The sequence below is a fragment of the Schistocerca serialis genome, chromosome 9, assembly GCF_023864345.2.
Source record: "Schistocerca serialis cubense isolate TAMUIC-IGC-003099 chromosome 9, iqSchSeri2.2, whole genome shotgun sequence".
Lineage (NCBI taxonomy): Eukaryota > Metazoa > Arthropoda > Insecta > Orthoptera > Acrididae > Schistocerca > Schistocerca serialis.
Window position 1 is genome coordinate 471,915,058 of NC_064646.1, and position 24,872 is coordinate 471,939,929.

Below are 24,872 nucleotides of genomic sequence, written 5' to 3' on the forward strand. Positions count from 1 at the left end.
CCAAATCATATTCTCCATTTACAGCTGTCCAATCTCCCGTGCAACTTCCATGTCATATTCTCGATCTAGGTGAGTCTAACATTCATTACAGCTTGCATCAACAGCATCAGTAGCCTCCATTTCGTTTTCTGTACGTACAGGTGTAATATGTTCCCTGAAACATAAACCACCAGCATCTGAATCCCCATGTCATATTCTCCATTTACAGGTGGTCCATGTTTCCTGCAATCTAATCACCAAAATGTTTAATGACCATGTCGTTTTCTGTATTTACAGGTGGACCGTGTTCACTAAAAAGTAAGTCGCCAGAATATGTAACCCATATTCTCCATTTACAGGTGATTCATTCTCACTACCACGTCAATCGCCAGCGTTCGTACCTGCCCAGGTAATTATCTCCATTTACAGGCACCCCGTGTTCAGTACGACCTCAGCCACCAGCATCTGTACTCACCACACCGTTTTCTCTGTTTACAGCTGGCTCACGTCTCCTCCAGGCTAAGTGATCAGCATTTGTGACCTCCGTGTCCTTCATTCACAGGCAGCAGTAACTCATCATCGTCACAAATAGTGGTCGTACATGATGTACATAACACACTGATCAGGCAGAACATTGTGACCACAGACCTACTATCGATATAAACACATCCAGGTGATAGTAGCGCCGCCTGGCGAGGAACGGCCGCTAGTCATACACACACACGGTGCGTGCACTGTCAGTGAGCGTGTGTAGAATGGGGAAGGGGCGCGATCTGTCTGTGCTTTACTGAGGGCAGATAGTGACGGCCCTGAGGCCCGGCACGACCATTTCGGAAACTGCACCACTTGTCGGACGTTCTGGGAGTGCTGTGGTGGGTGCCTTCGACACGCGGCGAAAGCGAGGTGAAACCGCGTCCAGACGTCGTGGGGTCTGGCGTAGACCCCTCGTTACACATGTTGCACCTGTATGCTAGGCAGACTGGTAAAACAGGACAGGCGGCGAACTATGGAAGAACTAAATCAGACTTTAATCCTGGACAGAATGCCAGTGTGTCAATGCAGTGCACCAAGCCTGAGACGCCTACTAAACCCGCTGGGCAAAACAGGTGGAAAGGGCCAAGGGTTTAAGTCAGTTTCTGCTCCTAATTGTCATTTATTGTCATTTAATAACCTTTACAACCAAAGCGGCACATAGCAGAATCTTTACCTAATGCAACTCTTTCACGGCTGAAGGCCTCCAACAAGAAATTTCAACAACATAAAAATCCAATTCAGATATTAAAAAAACAACATACGCGAAGTGCAATACAAATGGTTGAGGGCCACAATTAAATTTCAAAACTTCGGAATATATTACCATAGACCTTTAAAGGCAGAAGGCCAGCATGTTTAACAACAAGAAATCGTAAAAATCAACAAGATAAAAATCCAATTAAGATAGCAATAAAATAATTTAAAGAAGCAACATTTGCCAGGTGGAATACCAATGGCTCAGGGCCACAATTAAACTTCAAATCTTTAAAATATATTCCATAATCTTTAAAGGCCGCAGTGTTTAAGCTTGAAAAATAAATTTAAAAATTAATTTTGCAAAATTTTAAGAAACAAAACAAATAACGATAAGCCTAAAATTTAAAATAGCTGATAACAGCACCGGTGGCACTCAGAAGGCCTCCAGGTAGGTCGGTCTACCCTCGTTCACTTAGGTGAGACAGGTGGTGAGCCCAACTGTACTTGATCCGTCGGAACCCAACCAGGGGACAGCCAGGGACCGACTGACCCAACGACTTGCCTACCGTCAATCAGTACACGAGAACTCAAACAGGCAATGTTACAAACGTGATAATCCACAATGGAGTATGTATTAGCTATCAAAATTACACACCATGTTGGACAGCGACAACAGGTGAGGAAAGGACGCTGCCTGAAATTACGTTAGTGCTCAGGGCAGGTAACCAGAACACTAACGGCCACAAGACAGAAAATTTCACTGGTGCACTAAAATCGTAGTCGACTAAAATAGTAAATTGCACTGCATGGCGGCTAAATCTCAGCAGTAGAAGCACTCGGTTTTGCTCACCGGAGAACCTTCCCAACAGCAAACCACCGAAGCGAACCACCACAACATGACGTGGCTTGGGTAGTTGAAACCATTGCTCAACTTTGACGTCCTGGGTCGGTGAACCACGAAGCTCGTAGCGATCGGACAGCTCCAGACACGCTCCGACACTGTGCAGGGGCTGCAGCGGCCCCAGCCGACTGCACCGCGCGGAGATAACTTGCCTCGTCCGCAACAACCGACCGACTCACTCCAGATCCCCTTGCCGGAAACTATATGCACCAAATCAAAGATGGCACACGGCACAAATATCGATACACATCACTGCTGCCACACGTAGAAGGAAGAAGAACCGCGACAAGGGCGGAAAACCAAACACAGATAGACAGCGAACTTCACGAAAACTCATAGTTGGTAGAGAGCACGGCTCAAAGCCCTCCTAACGTTGGGACTCCGCAGCCGATGTTAAGACCGCGACATCGGCAACTACGACTGAAATGGACACGTCACCATCAGCACTGGACGTTGGCGTAGTTACTACACACCTTCTTCAGCACGCTGATGAGAGGACGCATATTCGTCGTCCTGCTGGGGAACAGCTCGTTGCCACATGTACTGCTTGGAGGAGTCAAGCTGGCGGCGTCTGCATTATGCTCTTGGGAACATGCAAGGGTCCAGTGGAGCTCGTGCAAGACGCCATGACCACGGCGGATATCGTACACTGATTGCAGACCACGTACATCCCTTGATGATGATCATGTTTCCTGACGGCGGTGGCATTTTTCGGCAAGGTAATGCGCCGTGTCACAAGGGCAGGAATGTGATGGAGTAGTTCGGGGAACACAGTGGTGAGTTCCAGTTGACGTGCTGAGCCCCCAACTCGCCAGATCTGAACCCTGTCGAACACATCTGGGATATCATTGAATGTGGCTATGAACTCATCGCGCCCATCCTGTAATTTACGGGCCGCACGGGGAAGCCGTGCGGTCTTGGGGGTCTTGTCACGGTTCACCCGGCTCCCCCCGTCGGAAGTTCGAGTCCTCCCTCGGGCATGGGTGTGTGTGTGTGTTCCCCTTAGCGTAAGTTAGTTTAAGTTAGATTAAGTAGTGCGTAAGTCTAGGGACCTATGACCTCAGCAGTTTAGTCCCATAGTCCTTACCACGAATTTCCGGAACTTATGGAAATTAAGTGACTTGGGTGTGCAGATGTGGTTCCAGCTCGCTCCAGAAACCTACCAAGGCCTCACTGCTTCCATGCCACGAAGCGTCGCCGCTGTTACGCGTGCCAAAGGTGGACATACAGGTTAGTAGGTGGGCGGTCATAATGTTCTGGCTGATCAGTGTTCGAGGGGCCAGTAAATGGATAATAAGGTATGAAGCTTACCGATGTTCGTGATTTAGGGTGTAAGCAATGTACACAATGCTACAGCCAAAATCACCAGCATCTGTAAGCCCCATATCTCATATTCTTCACTTAATGGTAAAATTAGATGAAGTTATGTAAAGTCCCGCGTAATGGCTCTAGATGGCCCAATCAGATCAGGCCGACCGCCATGTCATCCTCTGGCAATGGCGTTACTGGCTGTCGTATGGATGCGAATGTGGTCAGCAAAGCACTCTTCCGAACGTCGTCGGGTTTCTTGACCTTGCAACCGCTAGTAACTGCTCGAGTAGCTCCTCATTTAGCCTCAAGAGAATGGGTGCACCGTGTACCAGTCGTCCCACAACGGAAATATTCCTGGCAGTATCGGTAATCGATGCCAGCCCTCCCACATGGCAGTCAACCGCACTGACGACTCAGCTATGAAGGTGGACCCACATTTACTGGTGGCTCATATTCGGATAGCCTGTATGACAAGCATCTGTCACGTTAATGTGTTAGTACCTCACGTTCTACGAATAACATTAGCATCACACACACCGAACACCACTGGACGCGCATTTGGGAGGACGACGGTTCAATCCCGAGTCCGGCCATCCTGATTTAGATTTTCCGTGATTTCCCTAAATCGTTCCAGGCAAGTGCCGGGATGGTTCCTTTGAAAGGGCACGGCCGACTTCCTTCCCCGTCCTTCCCTAATCCGATGAGACCGATGACTCGCAGTTTGATCTGTTCCCCTAAAAACAACCCAACAACAACACCGAACATCCCAATTCTCTATTTACAACAACTTTCTTGACCCACCAGACCATCTACCATAAGAGTCTGACTGACACCTGGCTCTATTAGAGGGGCTCTAGACGGTCGATTCATCAACCTAATTACCTGCATCACAGACACCTGCTACCTACGCGCCCCCTATGTACCACTGCCAGTTCACCATACACTACAGTACCCTGGCATAAAACAAATGAGGTCATTTACATAGCCAATGAATAGTTTATTGCAGCTCATAAGTGAGACTTTTCGATCGTGACGTGTATCACTACACTGTGCCATCCGCTCAGTGTTACTAGACAGACTCTTTGCTACAGACAGGCTCCGGCGCTCTGTCGCCAAACGTCTGACGCAAGGGAAATGAGACACCTCCTGGGAACTGATACACAAAACAAATGTATTTCGTTCATTTACTGGTGGTTACTTTCAGACCCCACGCTAGTGCAATTTGCTCCTCCGCCGTGGTCGAAACATTTCCGCATTTCGCCTACCGTGGACAGTGCAGGAGCTCAGTGACCGTCGGCGCGCAAAACCAGTCTGGACTCGCCTGCTCGCCCACTACTGCTCCAGCTGACGGAGTTTCATGACGGGTCGTAAATACCGAATAGGAAATATTTTTCTAATGTTGTGCAAAATTATAATTATTTGAAATGTTATAGAAAGCAGACGTCGTGAGAACCATGGCTGTAGTACCGTTACACTACTTGCCATTAAAATTGCTACACCACGAAGATGACGTGCTACAGACGCGAAATTTAACCGACAGGAAGAAGATGCTGTGGTATGCAAATGATTAGCTTTTCAGAGCATTCATACAAGGTTGGCGACGGTGGCGACACCTACAACGTGTTGACATGAGGAAAGTTTCCAACCGATTTCTCATATACAAACAGCAGTTGACCGGCGTTGCCAGGTGAAACGTTGTCGTGATGCCTCGTGTAAAGAGGAGAAATGCGTACCATCACGTTTCCGACTTTGATAACGGTCGGATTGTAGCCTATCGCGAATGCCGTTTATCGTATCGCGACATTGCTGCTCGCGTAGGTCGAGATCCAATGACAGTTAGCAGAATATGGAATCGGTGAGTTCAGGAGGGTAATACGGAACGCCGTTCTGGATCCCAACGGCCTCGTATCACTAGCAGTCGAGATGACAGCCATCTTATCCGCATGGCTGTAACGGATGGTGCAGCCACGTCTCGATCGCTGAGTCAACAGATGGCGACGTTTACAAGACAACAACCGTCTGCACGAACAGTTCGACGGCGTTTGCAGCAGCATGGACTATCAGCTCGAAGACCATGGCTGCGGTTACCCTTGACGCTGCATCACAGACAGGACCACCTGCGATGGTGGACTCAACGACGAACGTGGGTGCACGAATGGCAAAACGTCATTTTTTCGGATGTATCCAGGTTCTGTTTACAGCATCGCGATGGTCGCATCTGTCTTTGGCGACATCGCGATGGACGCACATTGGAAGCGTGTATTCGTCAAGGCCATACTGGCGTATCACCCGGCGTGATGGTATGGGTGCCATTGGTTACACGTCTAGGTCACCTCTTGTTCGCATTGACTGCACTTTCAACAGTAGACGTTACATTTCAGATGTGTTACGACCCGTGGCTCTACCCTCCATTCGATCCCTGCGAAACCATACATTTCAGCAGGATAATGCACGGCCGCATGTTGCAGGTACTGTACTGGCGTTTCTGGATACAGAAAATGTTAGACTGCTGCTCTGGCCAGCACACTCTCCAGATCTCTCACCAATTGAAAACGTCTGGTCAATGGTGGCCGAGCAACTGGCTCGTCACAATACGCCATTCACTGCTGATGATGAACTGTGGTATCGTGTTGAAGCTGCATGGGCAGCTGTACACGCCATCCAAGCGCTGTTTGACTCAATGCCCAGGCGTATCAAGGTCGTTATTACGGCCAGAGGTGTTTGTTCTGGGTACCGATTTCTCCGGATCTATGCACCCAAATTGCTTGAAAATGTAATCACTTATCAGTTCTAGTATAATATATTTGTCCAATGAATACCCGTTTATCATCTGCAATACTTCTTGGTGTAGCAATTTTAATGGCCAGTAGTGTGTTTTAAAACAGCAACAAGTTTGTTTTAAGACATTTTATTTAAATCAGACCATTACCGGTTTCGGATTTATTACAAGTCCGTTTTCGGATGGCTGTTACAGACTTTCCTCATTTCCTGCTGTGCCCTCATTTCGTAATCGTCGCAGGTTTTGTGTGGGTCATTGTTTTTGTTACTTATGTGAAGCTAGGCCACGTTGTATAAATTCTGAGCACGTGTGCTGCCATGAAATGTGGAAAGGTGTGCGCTCAAGTGGTTTTCCGAGAATGTAACGGTACTCACATAGTGTACGCGCCAAAATGTGGAAACTTTTAAATGTATAACACAAATAGGCGATTAATTCATCGTACAGAAATACACACCACTGCACAAAACCTGTAACGACTGCAAAAAGAGGCTGTGGCAGGAAACCAAGAAAATCTGTAAGGGCCCTCTGAAGATTTATTTTATTTACATAAACTGTCTTAAAACATACTTTCCGCTTGTTGCTGTTTTAAATTATTAAATTTTCTTTTTCCCTCAGGTGACAGCTCTATATTGAAAATACAAATAAAATTACTTGCGGCTTTCACAGGTATTATTTACACAGAAGATACAAGAGTGATAATTTGTAGACTGTTTATCATATGTAGAGTGTTTTCAAAACAAAGTATTACATTTTGTTTGTCACGCAGAAATATTTGTATTTAACTAAAATAAAAAATAAATTTTCTTTATGGATACCGTTTCATTCGAGAACAGATGAAAAATAAAGCTCAGTTTGCAACTTTGGTCTACTGTTTGTGTAATTAAAAATAATTTAACGGTTGGGAAGAAGATAACTGAGTTAATCGTTTAATACAAAGCTGACATTCTGTGTCATGGGTTTATTGATTTCAAGTATTTCCAGTAGAGTCATCTTCCTGACTTTCCCAGACACACGTTCTACGTCATATGATTGTTTTTCTATTAAAAGACGTAAGGCAAAAATTGAATATCTTTCTTACTGTCCAACTATTCTTAAGCTGAGAACTAGCTCTATGGCCAAAGAAACACCACACGAAAGAATTCCTTGATAATGCAATCAGCCTCATTTCGTTTGTTTCAAGAGGCTACGTTCCCGTCATAACAACTGCATCAATTTGCTCCGTAGTAGGCGTAGCAGCTTACTGTGCATTGCTATATTAAAATAGAAGCAGCACCAGTTCCATTACTACAACAATCCCTGTCCCGAGTTCATCAAGAAGTACATACCAAGAAGCACTAATACTTCATTGTCATTGTAGTTGGAGTCACGAACGATGGCAGTCGAATTTAGACTTGTTCAGCGAATCTGCGTCACGCATTCTCCGATAGGCAATGAGCTTTCAGTATTGTTCTCAGGGTTCTGCTGTAAATATCGTAGGCAATGCGAGCATTAAATCTGATCGTAACGAGTTGTTTAGGGCATTTTTATTCCATTTCTTGCGAGCTGCCACGACTGGTGGTGATCATAAGTGACAAATTCTGCAGAAGCAAGCGAGAGACATAATTTGCAGTGTACAAGCTTTCTTCAAGCTCAGAGCACGTGTATGCACCTTGTACGCTTGGAACGGTAACAATGCATCTCACGTCCGTGTCTCACGCTGAGCAAACCACCATCGTACGCGGATCAGACTAAAGCAGTTCCATCAGAACTGAAGTCTCACAATTCGTACTAATGCTGTTCTCTGCAGCCCTTCAACAAATAGCTTTGCTTAATAAATTTTTATTGGATAATCCATTCAGCTGTTTTGCTACAGGTATTTAATTCGCATGATCGATTTCGAAATTATACACTTTAATCTTCCTGCGTGTTTGTGGCAATCGAGTTCAACCGAATCATTGATGTTCATAAAGAAGACCAAAAACGGAATCATATCGAAAATCAATACAACAACATACCGTAAACATTAAACATGCCGTATCCTCTTTGTGTGTGTGTGTCTGTGTGTGTGTGTGTGTGTGTGTGTGTGTGTGTGTGTGTGTGTGTGTGTGTGCGCGCGCAGAATATGAATCCAAGTTAATTACACTGATCAGCCAGAACATGACCATGCGCCGCTATGACCACCTTTGGCATGGGTAATAGCGGTTACTCGTCAAGGCATGGAAGCAATGAGCCCTTGGTAGGTCGCTCAAGGTGCATAATTCCCGGAAATTCCGGGGACGGGGGAATGATGAGGTCTGACGCCACGTTCAGTCACATCCCAGATGAGTTCGATCAGGTTCAGATCTGGCGAGTTGAGGGGCCAATACTCAATTGGCATTCGCCACTGTGTAACTCGAACCACTCCGTCACACTCCTGGCCTTGTGATATAGGGCATTATGTTGTTGAAAAATACAATTGCCGTCGGGAGACATGATGGTGGTGAAGGGTTGAGGTGGTCTGCAACCAGAGCACGATACTCCATGCCCCTCAATGTACCTTCAACGACCTCCACTGGATCCATGGGTGCCACGTGAATGTTCCCAATAGTATAATGAATCATCTCGGGGTTGAAGCTCTTTTCTTCCGTGTTTGCTTTAACAATATGTATGTTTTTGGATAGGGTCCGCCTTTAGCAAAACACATTTTTTGTTTTTTAACCCAAACATGTTTCACCGCAGTTGCAGCATCTTCAGTGGGCTTTTATTTTCCATCTGTTTGTATACATGTAGCTATCAGTTTTTAAATCGTAATTACAGATATTTCAGAAACACACAAATTACGAATTCATACCTTTTTACAACATGGTGTGGTTTGTCTGATGTGTTGTGTTTCTACATTGGCCATTTTGTTCCACAGTTTTTCATCTGCAACCACTTATACCTTAAAGCAGACAAATTGTTTAAGCCAAAACGTAAGTGAAACTTTATGTAAATAGACACACACATCGAATTAAATAATTTCAGACATAGAAATAAGAAGCTTCCATATCGTAATTTTGGCTTAAACAATTTGTCTACTTTAAGGTATAGGTGGTTGCAGATGACAAACTGTGGAACAAAACGGTCACTGTAGAAACACAACACATCAGAAAAACTACACCATGTTGTAAAAAGGTATGAATTCGTAATTTATTGTTTTTCAAATAACTGTAATTACGATTTAAAAAGTAATAGCTACACGTATACAAACAGCAAAGAACACTCTTTATCTTTAACAGATGGAAAATAAAAGCCCACTGAAGATGCTGCAACTGCAGTGAAACATGTTTGGGTTAAAAAAAAACAAAAAAATGTGTTTTGCTAAAGGCGGACCTTTCCAAAAACATACATACAGTATAATGAAGGCGCCACGAGTTTGACTCCATCTCGCAGTGCAGTTATCAAGGAGCTGCTCCTTTGGAAGACAACGGATTGGGGGGGGGGGGGGGAGGGGTGTCCTCCCATCCGCATAATGGAGAAGGCATCGGGATTCGTCACACCATGAAACGCTCTGCTACTGCACCAAAGTCCAATGCGGATGGCCACGTGCCCGTTGTGTTAACACAGACGCACGCACGGGTCTTAGGCCGCGGGGCCCATCGTTAGGAGGGTCCAATTCACTGCGCGTTCAGACACGCTTGTACTCTGCCCAGCATGAAATTCTGATGTTAGTTCCGCCACAGTTCGCCGCCTGTCCTGTTTTACCAGTCTGCCCAGCCTACAAGGCCCGACGTCTTTAATGATGAGTGGCCGCCCAACCCAACGTGGTTACACCACCTGTTGAAGACACTCACCACAGCACACCTCGAGCACCCGATAAGTCAGGCAGTTTACGAAATGTTCGTGCCGAGCCTCTGGGCCATCACAATGTGTCCTCGGTCAGACTCACATAGTTCGCGCGCCTTCCGCATTCTACACACGGACATCTCGTTCAGTGATACTACAAGCACCGTGCGTGTGTCAGTCAGCAGTACCTCGCCATGTGACGCTGCTATCACCTGGACGTGTTTATATTCATAGTACGAGGGTCACTCCAAAAGAAATGCACACTATTTTTTTTAAATCCATCTTTTATTCTACATGTTTGAAAGTTTTACAGTGTGTAGATACATCCTTTAGGAACAATATTTTCATTTCTCCACATAGTTTCCATCCCTCTCAACTGCCTTACGCCATCTTGGAACCAGCGCCTGTATATCCGCACGGTAAAATTCTGGACCAACCTGTTGGAGCCACCGTTCGGCAGCGTGCACAAGGGAGTCATCATCTTCAAACCTTCTTCCACGAAGAGAGTCTTTCACTTTCCCAAAGAGATGATAGTCACCTGGAGCCAGGTCAGGACTGTAAGCCGGGTGTTTCAGTCTTGTCCATCCGAGTTTTGTGATCGCTTCCATGGTTTTTTGACTGACATGTGGTTGTGCATTGTCGTGCAACAGCAAAACATCCTGCTTTTGCCGATGTGGTCGAACACGACTCAGTCGAACTTGAACAGTCTTCAGTGTCGTCACATATGCATCAGAATTTATGGTGGTTCCACTTGGCACCATGTCCACAAACAAGATTCATTCAGAAACGAAAAACACTGTAGGCATAACATTTCCAGCAGAAGGTGTGGTTTTGAATTTTCTTTTCTTGGGTGAATTTGCATGCTTCCACTTCATTGATTGCCTCTTCGTCTCTGGTGAAAAATGATGGAGCTATGTTTCATCACCTGTCACAGTTCTTCCAAGAAATTCATCTGCACCATTCTCGTACTGTTCCAAAAGTTCGCTGTATACCGTTTTTCTTGTTTCTTTGTCATCCACTATCAACATCCTGGGAACCCACCTGAGACAAACCTTTTTTAACGCCAACACTTTCAATATTCTGCAAACACTTCCTTCCTCTATCCCAGCGTAGCGTGACAATTCGTTCGCTGTGATGCATCTGTCAGCAGTCACCAGTTCCGTAACTCTCTGCACATTGTCTGGAGTGTGTGCAGTACGATGCCTGCCGCTGCGAGGACAATCCTTAATATTGCCGTGCCCGCTTTCATCACGTAACCTGCTTGCCCATCGACTAACCGTACTGCGATCGACAGCAGCATCTCCATACACCTTTTTCAACCTCTTGTGGATGCTTCCCACTGTCTCGTTTCCACAGCACAGGAATTCAATGACAGCACGTTGCTTCTGACGAACGTCAAGTGTAGCAGCCATCTTGAAGACATGCTGTGACGGCGCCACTCACGGGAACAGGTTGAACTAAGTTTGAAAACAAGCGGGAAGGATGTATCTACACACTGTAAAACTTTCGCACATGCAGAATGAAAACTGTATTTTTGCAAAAATAGTGTGCATTTCGTTTGGAGTGACCCTCGTAGGTCGGTGGTCATAATGTTCCGGGTGACCAGCGTACATGCCTAAACAGAGAGAACTAGCTGTTCGATTAATTTCCCCCACGAACTCTCCCCTCCCTACCGTGGGTCAGTGCGTGGCTTTCAGCGATGATGTAACAGCACCGCCCTTTCCTTTGCTCAAAAGTTCTGTAGTCAGTAACTTTGTCGTTGTGGTCCACGTATAGAAATGAATATAAAGACGACTGCGAGTAGGCAGGGGGCGAGCCCGGCGGTGTGTCGGGGGAGGTGACGGGTTGTGTGGCCGGCAGGTGTTCGTGCCTGTGGTGCGCGCCGCCCAAGGACCCGGCGGTCATCGTCGAGGACAACTGCTGCCGCTGCAACTACGCGGCGCTGCGGCGCATGGTGGACGTGGGCGACGTCGCCGTCGTGTACGCCACCTACCACGTCGACGTCGGCGAGACGCCCTTCTTCGTCGCCGTCGACTACACCAAGCGCAAGGTCGTCATCAGCATACGAGGCACCCTGTCGCTCCAGGTGAGAGACAAACGCACACACACTTCCTCACAGCTCGCAGGTGTGCACCGACAACTCTGTGTCACGCATGTCTTGTTGTTATCTTCAGCCCGGATACAGGTGTGATGCAGCCCTACCTTATCATGCGCACGTCTCTTTACCTCCGCCTAACTTCTGCAACCTGCATCCATTTGAACCCAGTTAATCTCCCTCTACCACTTTTAACCTCCACACACTTCCTATCCCTCCGTGATGCCTCAGCATGCGTCCTCTCAATCGGTCCCTTCTTTTAGCCAAGTCACAACACAAATTTCTATTTCCCGCAACTCGGTTAGTTACGTCCTCATTGCTTATTCTCTCTACTCGTCTAACATTCAACATTATTCTGTGGCATCTCATATCAAAAACTATTGTCTTGGCTGCTTATTGGTTATGTGCAAGCAAATACTCCCCACAAACTCCTTGAGAAAAGATGTCCTACCACTTAAAATACAGGGTTGTCCATTGACAGTGACAGAGCCAAATATCTCACGAAATAAGCGTCAGACGAAAAAAACTACACAGAACGAAACTTGAAGGGGGAAACCAGATGGCGCTATGGTTGGCCCGCTAGAAGGCGCTGCCATAGGTCAAAGGGATATCAACTGCGTTCTTTTAAATAGGAACCACCATATTTTATTACATATTCGTGTAATACGTAAAGAAATATGAATCTTTTAGTTGGACCACTTTTTTCGCTTTGTGATAGATGGCGCTGTAATAGTCACCAACGTATAAGTACGTGGTATCACGTAACATTCCGCCAGTGCGGACGGTATTTGCTTAGTGATACATCACCCGTGTTAAAATGGACCGTTTACCAATTGCGGAATAGGTCGATATCGTGTTGATGTATGACATTGTGATGAAAATGCCCAACGGGCGTGTGCTATGTATGCTGCTCGGTATCCTGGACGACATCATCCAAGTGTCCGGACTGTTCGCCGGATAGTTACGTTATTTAAGGAAACAGCAAGTGTTCAGCCACATGTGAAACGTCAACCACGACCTGCAAGAAATGATGATGGCGAAGTAGGTGGCTAATCCGCCACATCAGCAGCAGACAAATTGCGCGAGAATCGGGAATCTCGAAAACGTCGATATTGAGAATGTTAAATCAACATCGATTGCACCCGTACCCTATTTCTATGCACCAGAAATTGTATGGCGACGACTTTGAACGTCGTGTACAGTTCTGCCACTGGGCACAAGAGAAATTACGGGACGATGATAGATTTCTGGGACGCGTTCTATTTAGAGACGAAGCGTCATTCACCAATAGCGGTAACGTAAACCGGCATAATATGCACTATTGCGCAACGGAAAATCCACGATGGCTGCGACAAGTGGAACATCAGCGACCTTGGCGGATTAATGTATGGTGCGGCATTGTGGAAGGAAGGATAATTGGCCCCCATTTTATCGATGGCAATCTAAATTGTGCAATGTGTGCTGGTTTCCTACGTAATGTTCTATCGATGTTATTACAAGATGTTTCACTGCATGACAGAATGGCGATGTACTTCCAACATGATGGATGTCCGGCATATAGCTCATGTGCGGTTGAAGCGGTATTGAATAGCATATTTCATGACAGGTGGATTGGTCGTTGAAGCGCGTTAACCGTATCTGACGTCCCCGGATTTCTTTCTATAAGGAAAGTTGAAGGATATTTGCTATCGTAATCCACCGACAACGCCTGACAACATGGGTCAGCGCATTGTCAATGCATGTGCCAACAGTACGGAAGGCGAACTACTCGCTGTTGAGAGGAATGTCGTTACACGTATTTCCAAATGCATTGAGGTTGGCGGACATTATTTTGAGCATTTAATGCATTAATGTGGTATTTACAGGTAATCACGCTGTAACAGCATACGTTTTCAGAAATGATAAGTTCACAAAGGTACATGTATCACATTTGAACAACCGAAATAAAATGTCCAAACGTTAACTTAAAAAGCCTACCTGTTACCAACTGTTCGTCTAAAATCGTGAGCCATATGTTGGTGACTATCACAGCGCCATCTATCACAAAGCGAAAAAAGTGGTCCAACTTAAACATTCATATTTCTTTACGTACTACTCGAATATGTAATAAAAATGGGGGTTCCTATTTTAAAAATAGAAGTTGATATTCGTTTGACCTATGGCAGCGCCATCTAGCGGGCCAACCATAGCGCCATCTGGTTTCCCCCTTCAAGCTAGACAAGTTTCGTTCTTTGTAGTTTTTTCGTTTGACGCTTATTTGGTGAGATATTTGGCACTGTCACGATCAATGGACCACCCTGTATACATGGTGGAGAAAAATTGTGTCACGAAATTTTAACCCTGGATAGCTGATGCAAGTAGGAACCAAAATTACTAACGTTGTGTAGGTCGGCAACACACAATTTTCAGACTACAGAAAGTTCGCGCCAAGTGCTCCGATTGGCTGCGGGATTGCCCTGTTGCCGGATGCTCAGGACAACGCATGACCGCCAATGCTTTGCCTGCGACGTATCCGAGGCAGGCCGCACGCTCGGTGGTAGCGCGCCAGCCTCCCACTCTGGGTACCAGGGAGCGAATCTCTGGAGTCCCGACACATCCGTTGTAGGTTCATGATAAGACGTAAGGAGAACAAACCTGTCGACAGCTGTTAGTTCACGTACAGAAAGTCTTTTACAAATTGTGTCGGCCCTGAAAAGGACTTTTTTGTAGCTTGGACATTGTTTACTTAAAGCAGGTGCTTGAAACGGCGACCCTCTGACGCGACACAACCTCGGTAACGTCGAACGTTGTTTCACCTAACTCTCTCAAAGATTCCTGGCATTGCCCTGATGTGATTGGCGGCGTGTTCAATGAGATCCCTCTTTGTTTATAGATGGTTCGCGTCCGGATGGCTGAACTAGAACCTTGACAAATCCTCACAGGAAAAAGTCCAGTGGCGTGAGGTCTCTTGATTGCGGAGGCATCTCCTACGAACACCTCTGCTAATTATTCGACCGTCGAAGAGTTTATTTAAATATCCATGCACACTACAACTGTTATATGCGGGCGCCCAATCATGCTACAACCACATGCATAGCCTTATTTCCAGCGAACATCATCCAGAAGACCGGGTAGAGTTTCTTACAAAAAGTGATTTGCCCCGCTAAGTCGAGGAGGTAGACGGACTGGCCCAATCAGATGGTCATCCACAATGCCTGCCCAAATGTTGAGCGAAAATCGTTCCTCGCGTCTGTGGACGTACGTGACGTGAGGATTTCCCCTTGCCCAGTAATGAACGTTTCGAGTGTTGTAAAGGCCACCCCGATGGAAGGTGCACTCTCGGTAAACACCACCATCACGCAGAAGTCGGAATCTCGAGCAACACGTCGCAGAAATCACCGGCAAAAATCTAACATATGTTCATAGTCCGCCACAGGATTTACGTCTTGGACAGGATGGAAACTAAATGGATGCTGGCTGTCATCCCTCAAAACGTCCCCGACTAACCGATGAATGACCCCCATGTCGTGTCCAACCGCTCAAGTACTTGTCGTAGGTGCTTCTTCGAAGCGTTTGAGAACAGTTTCTTCAAATTCCGCATTCCGCCGTGTTCGAGGTCTTCCAGCGTTACCATGATAACCCACTAACGAACCAGTTTCGCCAAGTCGCCGGTAAAATGCCTGTAAACGATTGCGGGTGTGGGTGGCGCCTTGCCGGGTACTGTTCCTCATACAATCGTCGAGCTCCATGCGCATTACCGTCGGCTAGTCCATAAACAAAAATCATATCTCGTAGTTCTTCAAACGAATACAGTGCTGCCATGCTTACTGTATGACTAAATCGCAGGTGTCGTGTGTGTGTTCCGAAGCGAAGCTTACGTGTGAATGCTTGTGATGTGAGGTGGAGACAAACAGCAAGACCCATTCGACACGTGTGAATATCACGTTAGGGCAGTGACAGGGCGAGGGACGTTCGTATGTGTGAACCGACAACCATAGCGCTGCCCGTCAACCGAAGAATGGCTACAGGGCAATCCCACGGCCAATCGGAGATCGTGGCGCCAAGTTTCCGTGTGTTGTAGACCTGCACAATGTAAGTAACTTTTGTTCCTACTGGCATGAGCTATCCAGGGTTAAAATTTTTCTCCACCTACGTATATACATATTAGATGTTGACAAATTCCCCTTTTTCATAAACGCTTTTCTTGCTACAGCCACTCTGTATTTTATATCTTGTCTCACGCGGCCATCATCATTTACTGTGGTGCCCAAATAAAACTCTTCTGGTACTTTTACTGTAATGTTTCAGAATCTACGTTTAATTTGTTTAACTACGTTGCCACTGTTTTACATTCGTTGACATTAATCTTACAGTGACTTGTGAGGAAATCTTTCAAGCCACAGGATTTCTCCCAACATCAGTGTTCCATATTCTGACAAATGATTTGAAGAAGAATAAAAATTCTGCGAGATAGATCTCACACTGTTTGACTGCTTAGGGGTAGCAAAACCGCCTGAACATTGCAACAATGCTCAAACAATGATTCGGCCGTGAAGGTCGAGGGTTCTCGTACCGAATTGTCACTGTTGATGAAACGTGGATTAGAGACTTTAAACCGGAGTTGAAATCACAGTGCAGTATATGGAGAGCTTTAGATTCTCCATGTCCAAAAAACTTTCGTCGCGCTCAATCAAAGCTCAAGCAAATAATATTTATTTATGATCACCAAGGATCATCATGATCGAGTCCCATGTGGAGCAAGTGTCACAGATGTATTATCGTAACTTCATGTAAACCTGCGCAGAAAAATGCACAAAACCCAACCTCAGTTGCTCGAGGCTGGGCCACTCATTCTCCATGACAATGCTCGCCCGCATATCGGCAGTATTGCAGCTCAAAAACTACGTGAATACGGATGGGAAGTATTGCCGATCCTCTCTACCACCCAGACACCAGACATTGACTTGCTCCCGAAGTTGAAACAATCTATGCGTGGACGTCTTTATCTTTCTCTGGAAGAGTTTTCTACCATCGTTACCCGAGCCATTAGACAGATGAACAGAAATGGTGTCCTAAATGAAAAAATAGAGCTTCCAAAACGTTGGGATTCAGTCATAGAGAAGGAGGGACAGACTACACTGAAGGACTGTAAAGATATACTGAAAAAAGTAAACGTGTAACTAAAAAAATTAGTCTGCACTATTTATGAAAAGTCCTTAATATGAGTGAAAGTCCTAATCTGGTTGATGGACACTTCTGAGAAACTCTTAAGTCCAGTTCCGAAGTGAAGGACTGATTGACAGCTGGCGGTCGTCGAAGACTGGCTGCAAGTAGTTGTCAGCTGATGGGCTACCTGACCAGAAAGCAGTCCGCCTGCTCCGGAAGTGGAACTGCCGATTCGCTCTCCAGTCAACTCTGTGTGGTGTGCAGCTCACGTAAATACCTGGCTGGTGGAATCAAATCGAATAACGCTCTATTTCCGCACTTGTGACTGGCGATGCAAAGTAGGGAGGCAAAGGTATCTCCCTTTCTAAGCCACCCAGCTGTAGCCATACGTCGTCTCGCCACTTAACGCCAGCTGTGCGGGCAACCCGAATAACACTGCTGTACAACGTGGAGCGCCTGTTCCTCGTGGGAAACTGCAGGGTGCATCCCTGTGAACGGTGTCACAATCCATACTTCATTAGACACGGCAGAGGCGACTGGAATGTAATCGAGGACACTGGCGCAAGGGCTGGTGAAGAGCAGCGTTACTGCACAACCTCTCCTTCTCCCGCAGCTAAAACAGTCGTGGACAAAATTGTATCCACTACCAGGATATGTGTGATTCAGTAGGCGGTCGAGATACAAGCAGCATCATGGAAGTAACCGATTTTGTGACTTTTACGAGTTCCTAATCAGGAGCGAATTTTATATCATCTGTGTGCTTTAATAGTTTAGTTTCTTGAGTTTCTAAGTGTTTATTTAAGATCTAATAGCCACAGTTCTCGCGCTTCCGTTGGCGTCGGAATGTAAACCAATTTTGTGATATATTACAAGTTCCTAATCAGACGCAAATTATTTAGTTTCACCTGAGTGCTTCAGTAGTTAGGTTTTTGAATCTCTGCGTATTAATGTAATTTATTGGACACAGTTTCTGCGTTTTCGTCAGGGTCTACAGTAGAGTTGCGCAGCACGTGCCGAAAGTCCGTTTATCTGCGTAGTTTAGTATTTCACGTTCTTTAGTATAGACAGGGACTGCGATTGTTGTGTGCGGATGCGAGCCAAGTTGGTGACACTTTGCTCTCATCTCCAGGCTGTGATGGCTCTGGTTACACAGCTTGAGGCTGCAGTCGGTGGGCCGGCCGTGGGGATCCAACGGACGTCCAGCACGTCCGAGTCCTCCGATCGGTGCTCACCGGTGGCCAACCCAGTTACTGCTCACACTGGGATTGACCCCTCACCTATGGTCGCCCCAGGGCGTAGCACGCAGCGAAAGACTTCCCAGGTGGCCGCACGTAAGGCCTCTCTGGTTTATCTGACAAACAGGTTCCTGGTGCTGTCTGTGGCTGACACTGTCGCTGAGCCAGATGCCTTCGCCTGTCCTGTTTCAGAGGAAACCTCTTAGTTTGCAGGATCCGTGCAATCACAGAGGGTGGGATTATTGGTAGTTGGGAGCTCCAACGTTAGGGGCGTTATGGGGCCCCTTAGGGACTTGGCTGACAAGAGAGAGTAAGAAAACCAATGTGCACTCCGTGTGCATACTGGGTGCAGTCATTCGAGATGTGGAAAGGGTCCTCCCAGATGCCACAAAAAACACAGGGTGCAGCCAACTGCAGGTGGTTGCTCACGTCGGTACCAACGATGTGTGTCACTTTGGATCTGAAGCGGTTCTCTCTGGTTTCGAGCGGCTAACGGAAGTGGTAAAGGCTGCCAGTCTTGCTTGAAAGATGAAAGCAGAGCTGACCATCTGCAGCATTGTCGACAGGACCTATTGCGGACCTCTATACAGAGCCGAGTGGAGGGTCTGGATCAGAGGCTCAGACGGTTCCTCGACTTGCGCCAACGGGTGGTTGGGTTTCGGGTTCCGCTGAATAGGTCAGGTATCCATTACACGCAGGAGGCGGCTACACGGGTAAAAAGGGCTGTGTGGCGTGGACTGGGCGGATTTTTAGGCTAGAGGGTCTCGGGAAAACACAAGAAGGGCTTCGGTCACAAAGGGTGCGGAAGAATGTAGATACAGGAACCATCGGTATAACAGTTGTAAAATGTCGTATCTGTGTTGGGAAAGTACCAGAGCTCCAAGCGCTAATAGAAAGCACTGATGTTCAAATCATCATAGGCACTGAAAGCTGGCTAAAGCCGGATATAAGCTCAGCCTAAATTTTCGCGAAGAGCCTAACGGTGTTCCGGAAGGATAGGCTAAATACGGTTGGCGGTGGCGTGTATGTTGCCGTTAGAAGTAGTTTATCTTCTCGCGAAATTGAAGTAGATACTTCCTGTGAGGCAGTATGGACAGAGGTCATTGTTGGCAACCGGAATTAAATAATAATTGTATCCTTTTACCGACTTCCCAATTCAGATGATACAATTGCTTAAGATTCAAAGAAAACTTGAGTTTGATTTCAAACACGCACCCTACTCATACGATTATAGTTGGTGGTGATTTTAATTTACCCTCGATATGTTGGCGAAAATACATGTTTAATTCCGGAAGTACGCATAAACATCATCCGAACTTGTGCCAAACGCATCCTCTGAAAATTATTTCGAGCAGTTAGTTCTTGAGCCCACGCGAATAGTAAACGGTTGGAAAATACACTTAATCTCTTAGAAACAAGTAATCCGGAGTTAATAACGAGCATCAAAACAGATACAGGGGTTAGTGAACACAGGGTTGTCGTAGTGAAACTGAATATCGTAACCCACAAATCCTCCAAAAATAAACCAAAAATATACATATTAAAAAAATCGGATAAAAATTCACTTGATGCCTTCCGGAAAGGCAATCTCCACTCCTTCCAAATTAATAACATTAGTGTAGACCAGATATGGCTTGAATTCAAAGAAATGGTATCGGCAGCAGTTGGCAGATTTATACCAAATAAATTAACAAATGACGAAGCTGATCCTCCCTGGTACACAAAGCAGGTCAGACACTGGTGCCTAAAAACAACGTAACAAACATGCCAAATTTAAACAGACACAAAACGCCAAGTTTAAACAGACGCAAAATCCCGAAGATTGGTGATCTCTTACAGAAGCTCGAAGTGTAGCGCTGAGGTCAGTGCGAAATGCTTATAACAGTCTTCACAACGAAACTTTGTCTCGAAACCTGGCAGAAAATCGAAAAAGATTCTGGTCGTATGTGAAGTATGTTAGCGGCAAGAAACAATCAATGCCTTCTCTGCGCAATAGCAATGGAAATACTATCAAAGACTGTGCTGCCAAAGCAGAGTTGCTAAACAGAGCCTTCCGAAAAGCTTTCACAAAAGAAGACGAAGTAAATGTTCCAAAATTCGAATCAAGAACAGCTGCCAACATGAGTAACGTAGAAGTAAATATCGTCGGAGTTGTGAAGCAAATTAAATCACTTAATAAAAGCAAGTCTTCTGGTCCAGACTGTATACCAATTAGGTTCCTTTCAGAGTATTGGCTCCATATTTAACAATCATATACAACTGTTCGCTCGTCGAAAGATCCGTATCCAAAGACTGGAAAGTTGCACAGTTCATACAAATATTCAAGAAAGGTAGTAGGAGTAATCCACTTAATTACAGGCCCATATCGTTAACGTCGATATGCAGCAGGATTTTAGAACATATATTGTGTTCGAACATTATGAATTACCTCGAAGAAAACGGTCTATTCACACAGTCAACATGGGTTTAGAAAACATCGTTCCTGTGTAACACAACTAGCTCTTTATTCGCGTGAAGTGTTGAGTGGTATTGACAAGGGTTTTCAGGTCGATTCCGTATTTCTGGATTTCCGGAAGGAATTTGACACTGTACCACACAAGCGGCTTTAGTGAAATAGCGTTCTTGTGGAGTATCGTCTCAGTTATTGACTGGATTTGTGACTTCCTATCAGAGAGGTCACTGTTCGTAGTAATTGACGGAAAGTCATCGAGTAAAACAGAAGTGACTTCTGGCGTTCCACAATGTAGTGTTATAGGCTCTTTGCTGTTCCTTATTTATATAAACTATTTGGGAGACACTCTGGGCCGTTCTAGGTCGTTTGCAGATGATGTTTTCGTTTATCTACTAATATAGTCATCAGAAGATCAAAACAAATTGCAAAACTATTAAGAAATGATATTTGAATGGTACGAAAATTGGCACTTGACCCTAAATAATGAGAAGTCTGAGGTCATCCACATGACTGCGAAAGGAATCCGTTAAACTTCGGTTACACGATAAATCAGCCAATTGTAAAGGCCGCCAATTCAACTAAATTCCTAAGTATTACAATTACGAACAACTGAAATAGGGAGAAAGACATAGAAAATGTTGTGGGGATTGCTAACCAAAGACTGCGTTTTATTGGCAGGACACTTAGAAAATGTAACAGACCTACTAACGAGACTGCCTACACTACGCTTGTCCGTCCTCTTTTAGAATACTGCTGCGCGTTGTGGGATGCTTACCAGATAGGACTGACGGAGTACATTGAAAAGTTCAAAGAAGGGCAGCACGTTTTGTATTATCGAGAAATATGGGAGAGTCACTGAAATGATACAGGATTTGGGCTGGACATCACTGAAAGGCGTTTTTCGTTGCGACGGAATCTTCTCACGAAATTCCAATCACCAACTTTCTCCTCCGAATGCAAAAGTATTTTGTTGACACCATATACGTAGGGAGAAACGATCACCATGATAAAATAAGAGCTTGTACGGAAAGATATAGGTGTTCGTTCATTCCGCGCGCTATACGAGATTGGAGTAATAGAGAATTGTGAAGGTGGTTCCATCAACCCTCTGCCAGGCACTTCAGAGTTATTTGCAGGGTATCGATGTAGATGTGGATTATTTCCTAGTCAAACGGTACTGCGTTTGCCTCTCAGTTACGGAAACGAGCCGCAGTTTTAAAAAAATTCCACTTTAGCTTGACACTCCACAGATTCCGAGAATCGGCGTAGCGATTCTCTCGGTCATCTAAGCGTAAGCGTCAAAACCTCTTGGCAGGGATACACGCCAATTCATACATTAAAAACCGCCGCTGACGCTACGGAAAATCTCCAAGATGAAATGTTTGTGACGCTATGATCCGTGATATTTTAATTCAAAAGTTAAATTATTCTGGAATATAGGATACAGCATGGTAATGATTTTCAGCAGAGTTTGTCAGTTCCATACCCAACGCTTAATAGCGGGTCCTCGGAATTTGAAGTAGTCTGATAAGGTGCTGGACAGGGTTCTGCTTTAGACCCTACATTGTTTCTGATACGCATAAATAACCTTATACTTGCATACTCACTCGACGCAAATTTTGCGATTTTTCCACATGATGCAACTATAGGCATGAACATTACTAGTAGGGCATGTAAAATCTATGGAGAAACGCATCTACTACTCATTTACTACTTGAAACCTTTGAGAACGTGGGTATGACAATGTTTGTGGAAACAGAGAGGAGAGGCATATCACATCACTTACTGAGAATAATCCAAAAAACATACCAAGATTCTAAGGTTGCCATTACTAGAAAAGGAAAATGTCAAAGTAACAACAAATCTATACTTACAATAAAGATACAGTTTGTCTCTGATCCTTTTTACGACCTATGTTGATGATACGATGAGGCATTGGCGAAAATAAATAGCTTTAACTAGTGAAATTATCTGAGGACAACACTCTTTGATGATGACCAAATTCTTATAGCTGGCAGTGATGATGTCCTTCGAAGTCCCATTTATAAATCAAATATAACTATCAAGGATTATAACTCAATAATCTCGGCCCCCCATAAAAAGGCGTGATTTTTAAACGTCAAGCTACGATCCAAAGCGAAATTGTAATAAAGGAACGGAAAGTTGAGACAGCAGGTGAATTAATGTTCGCGCAAAAGACCATCTCCGTCATAAACGGGAAAGACATATTGAAAAAATTGGAACTTGTAATTACATTACTGAAAATATAAACAAAACAAAGAATAAAAAGGTAAGGAGAGAACCCGTAATAAAACTTTGCAAACCAATGGCAATACCATCTATACCTTATGACAGTGAAAGTAGCACAGCTGAAAACGAACGAAGAATGCGAGGTGTGGAAATGAGGTTTTTAATGAGTGCAGATGGTTACGGTCTGTCCGATACTATAACAATCAAACAACAAGTAAGATAAAAAGCATAAACTGACAGAGTAAAGAGTGTAGAAGCAAGTGAAGACATCATGTCACAAGAATGAATGAGAACAGAATACCCAAAATAATAATGAATTATCGATTAATAGGGAAAAAAACCAACACATAGATCAAGAAACAAGTGTAAAGGTCAAATACAAGCTTGCCACAGATAATAAATGCTCTGGCAACAGGGCGTAGCAAGCAGATGCGTAACACTTGAAGAAAGAAGAAGAAATACTACTACTCTTCTTACTGTATAGAATGCTAAAGAAATGTTTGAAAACATCAGCACCTGGTTCGAGACAAATAAATTACCATTGAAATTTGGCAAGACAGTGTACATACAGTTCAGTGCTTGTCATAGAACTCCAGCAGCTGTTAAAAATAGTCCAGTCGAACAAGGAAACGCAAGAAAGCGGTAGTATCAAGTTTCTGAGACTACTGATAGGTTGCCGTGTTAACTGGGAACTAAGCTCCTTAGCTCAGCTACTTCTACAGTACGGTTCACTGAATGTGATTTTACAATGAAGGCTGTCCTGGTTTAAGTTGCTTATTTTCACTCACTAATGAATTACAATTCCTTTTTTGGAAACATGATGTAAGTGGAAAGAGCCAGAAGTGATCTCTCCAGATAACTTGGTGTTTTGATAAATGTTCAGCAAATACAACATTCATTAAAGAGTTTCTCGTTAGCCTATATTTCTCTTTCCTCAACACTACGACCAAAATATTTCCTTACGAAGACTTCAAAGATACTCAACAACTACCGAGAGCATATTCATCGTCTTAAGAACAATGCAATGGAGATTATTCAAATAACTTTCCGTTGAGCAACTTCCTACACACCATTGAACAGTATTTTTGCAGAAATTTAGGAACTTAATTTTTCATTATTTGGAGTCGTTTTATTATGTCACTCTTGGATAAGATGTATACCCTCAGTTAATGTGCACATTCCTGAGATCCATGTCCCGCTGGAGGCATGGAATACGAGAAATGTAAATGGGAAAAATGTAAAGAATGATGTATTGAAGCGAATCATGGTAACCATTCACACCCCGTTAAGCCTATGCATATGTAAAGTAAGTCTGGAGGGGAGTAGTTGATGTAAACAAATCCATACTTGCAGACTCCAAGGAGAACGAACGTCAACACAATACATTCGTCATCGTCGTACGGGCTCAGCACCTGATATAGTAGTAGTATAGGCTACAATTGGGTGCACATCAGGATCACCTTTATTCGTTCAGCCGTTAATTTCGACAGCAGCGGTTACATTGGATAAGTGCAGAGACCAGTGGCTGTGCCCTATCGTGTAGTTCTACAGGCGTTACCCATGAACAAGATTACGCAAGACCGCCTGTCGTCCGTTGCATCCTGACCTACCTCTGTGCAGAGGGTGTTAGGGTGTTATCGCGCCCGGCACGTTCTCCTGTGATCTCACCCGCTGAAAACATCTGCTAATGGCTTTCTGAGTGACGGGCATGC

At 44.9% G+C, this 24,872-nt stretch overlaps 1 protein-coding gene across 1 annotated transcript in view; it reads left to right on the top strand.

Annotated features, from left to right (window-relative positions):
* The window catches only part of LOC126419718 (diacylglycerol lipase-alpha), a 582,321-nt gene that overhangs the window by 167,532 nt on the left and 389,917 nt on the right, over nt 1-24,872 (top strand). The window contains exon 9 of the mRNA XM_050086898.1: nt 11,844-12,069. Within this exon, the coding sequence (XP_049942855.1) occupies nt 11,844-12,069 (226 nt within the window). The remainder of the gene's footprint in view (nt 1-11,843; nt 12,070-24,872) is intronic.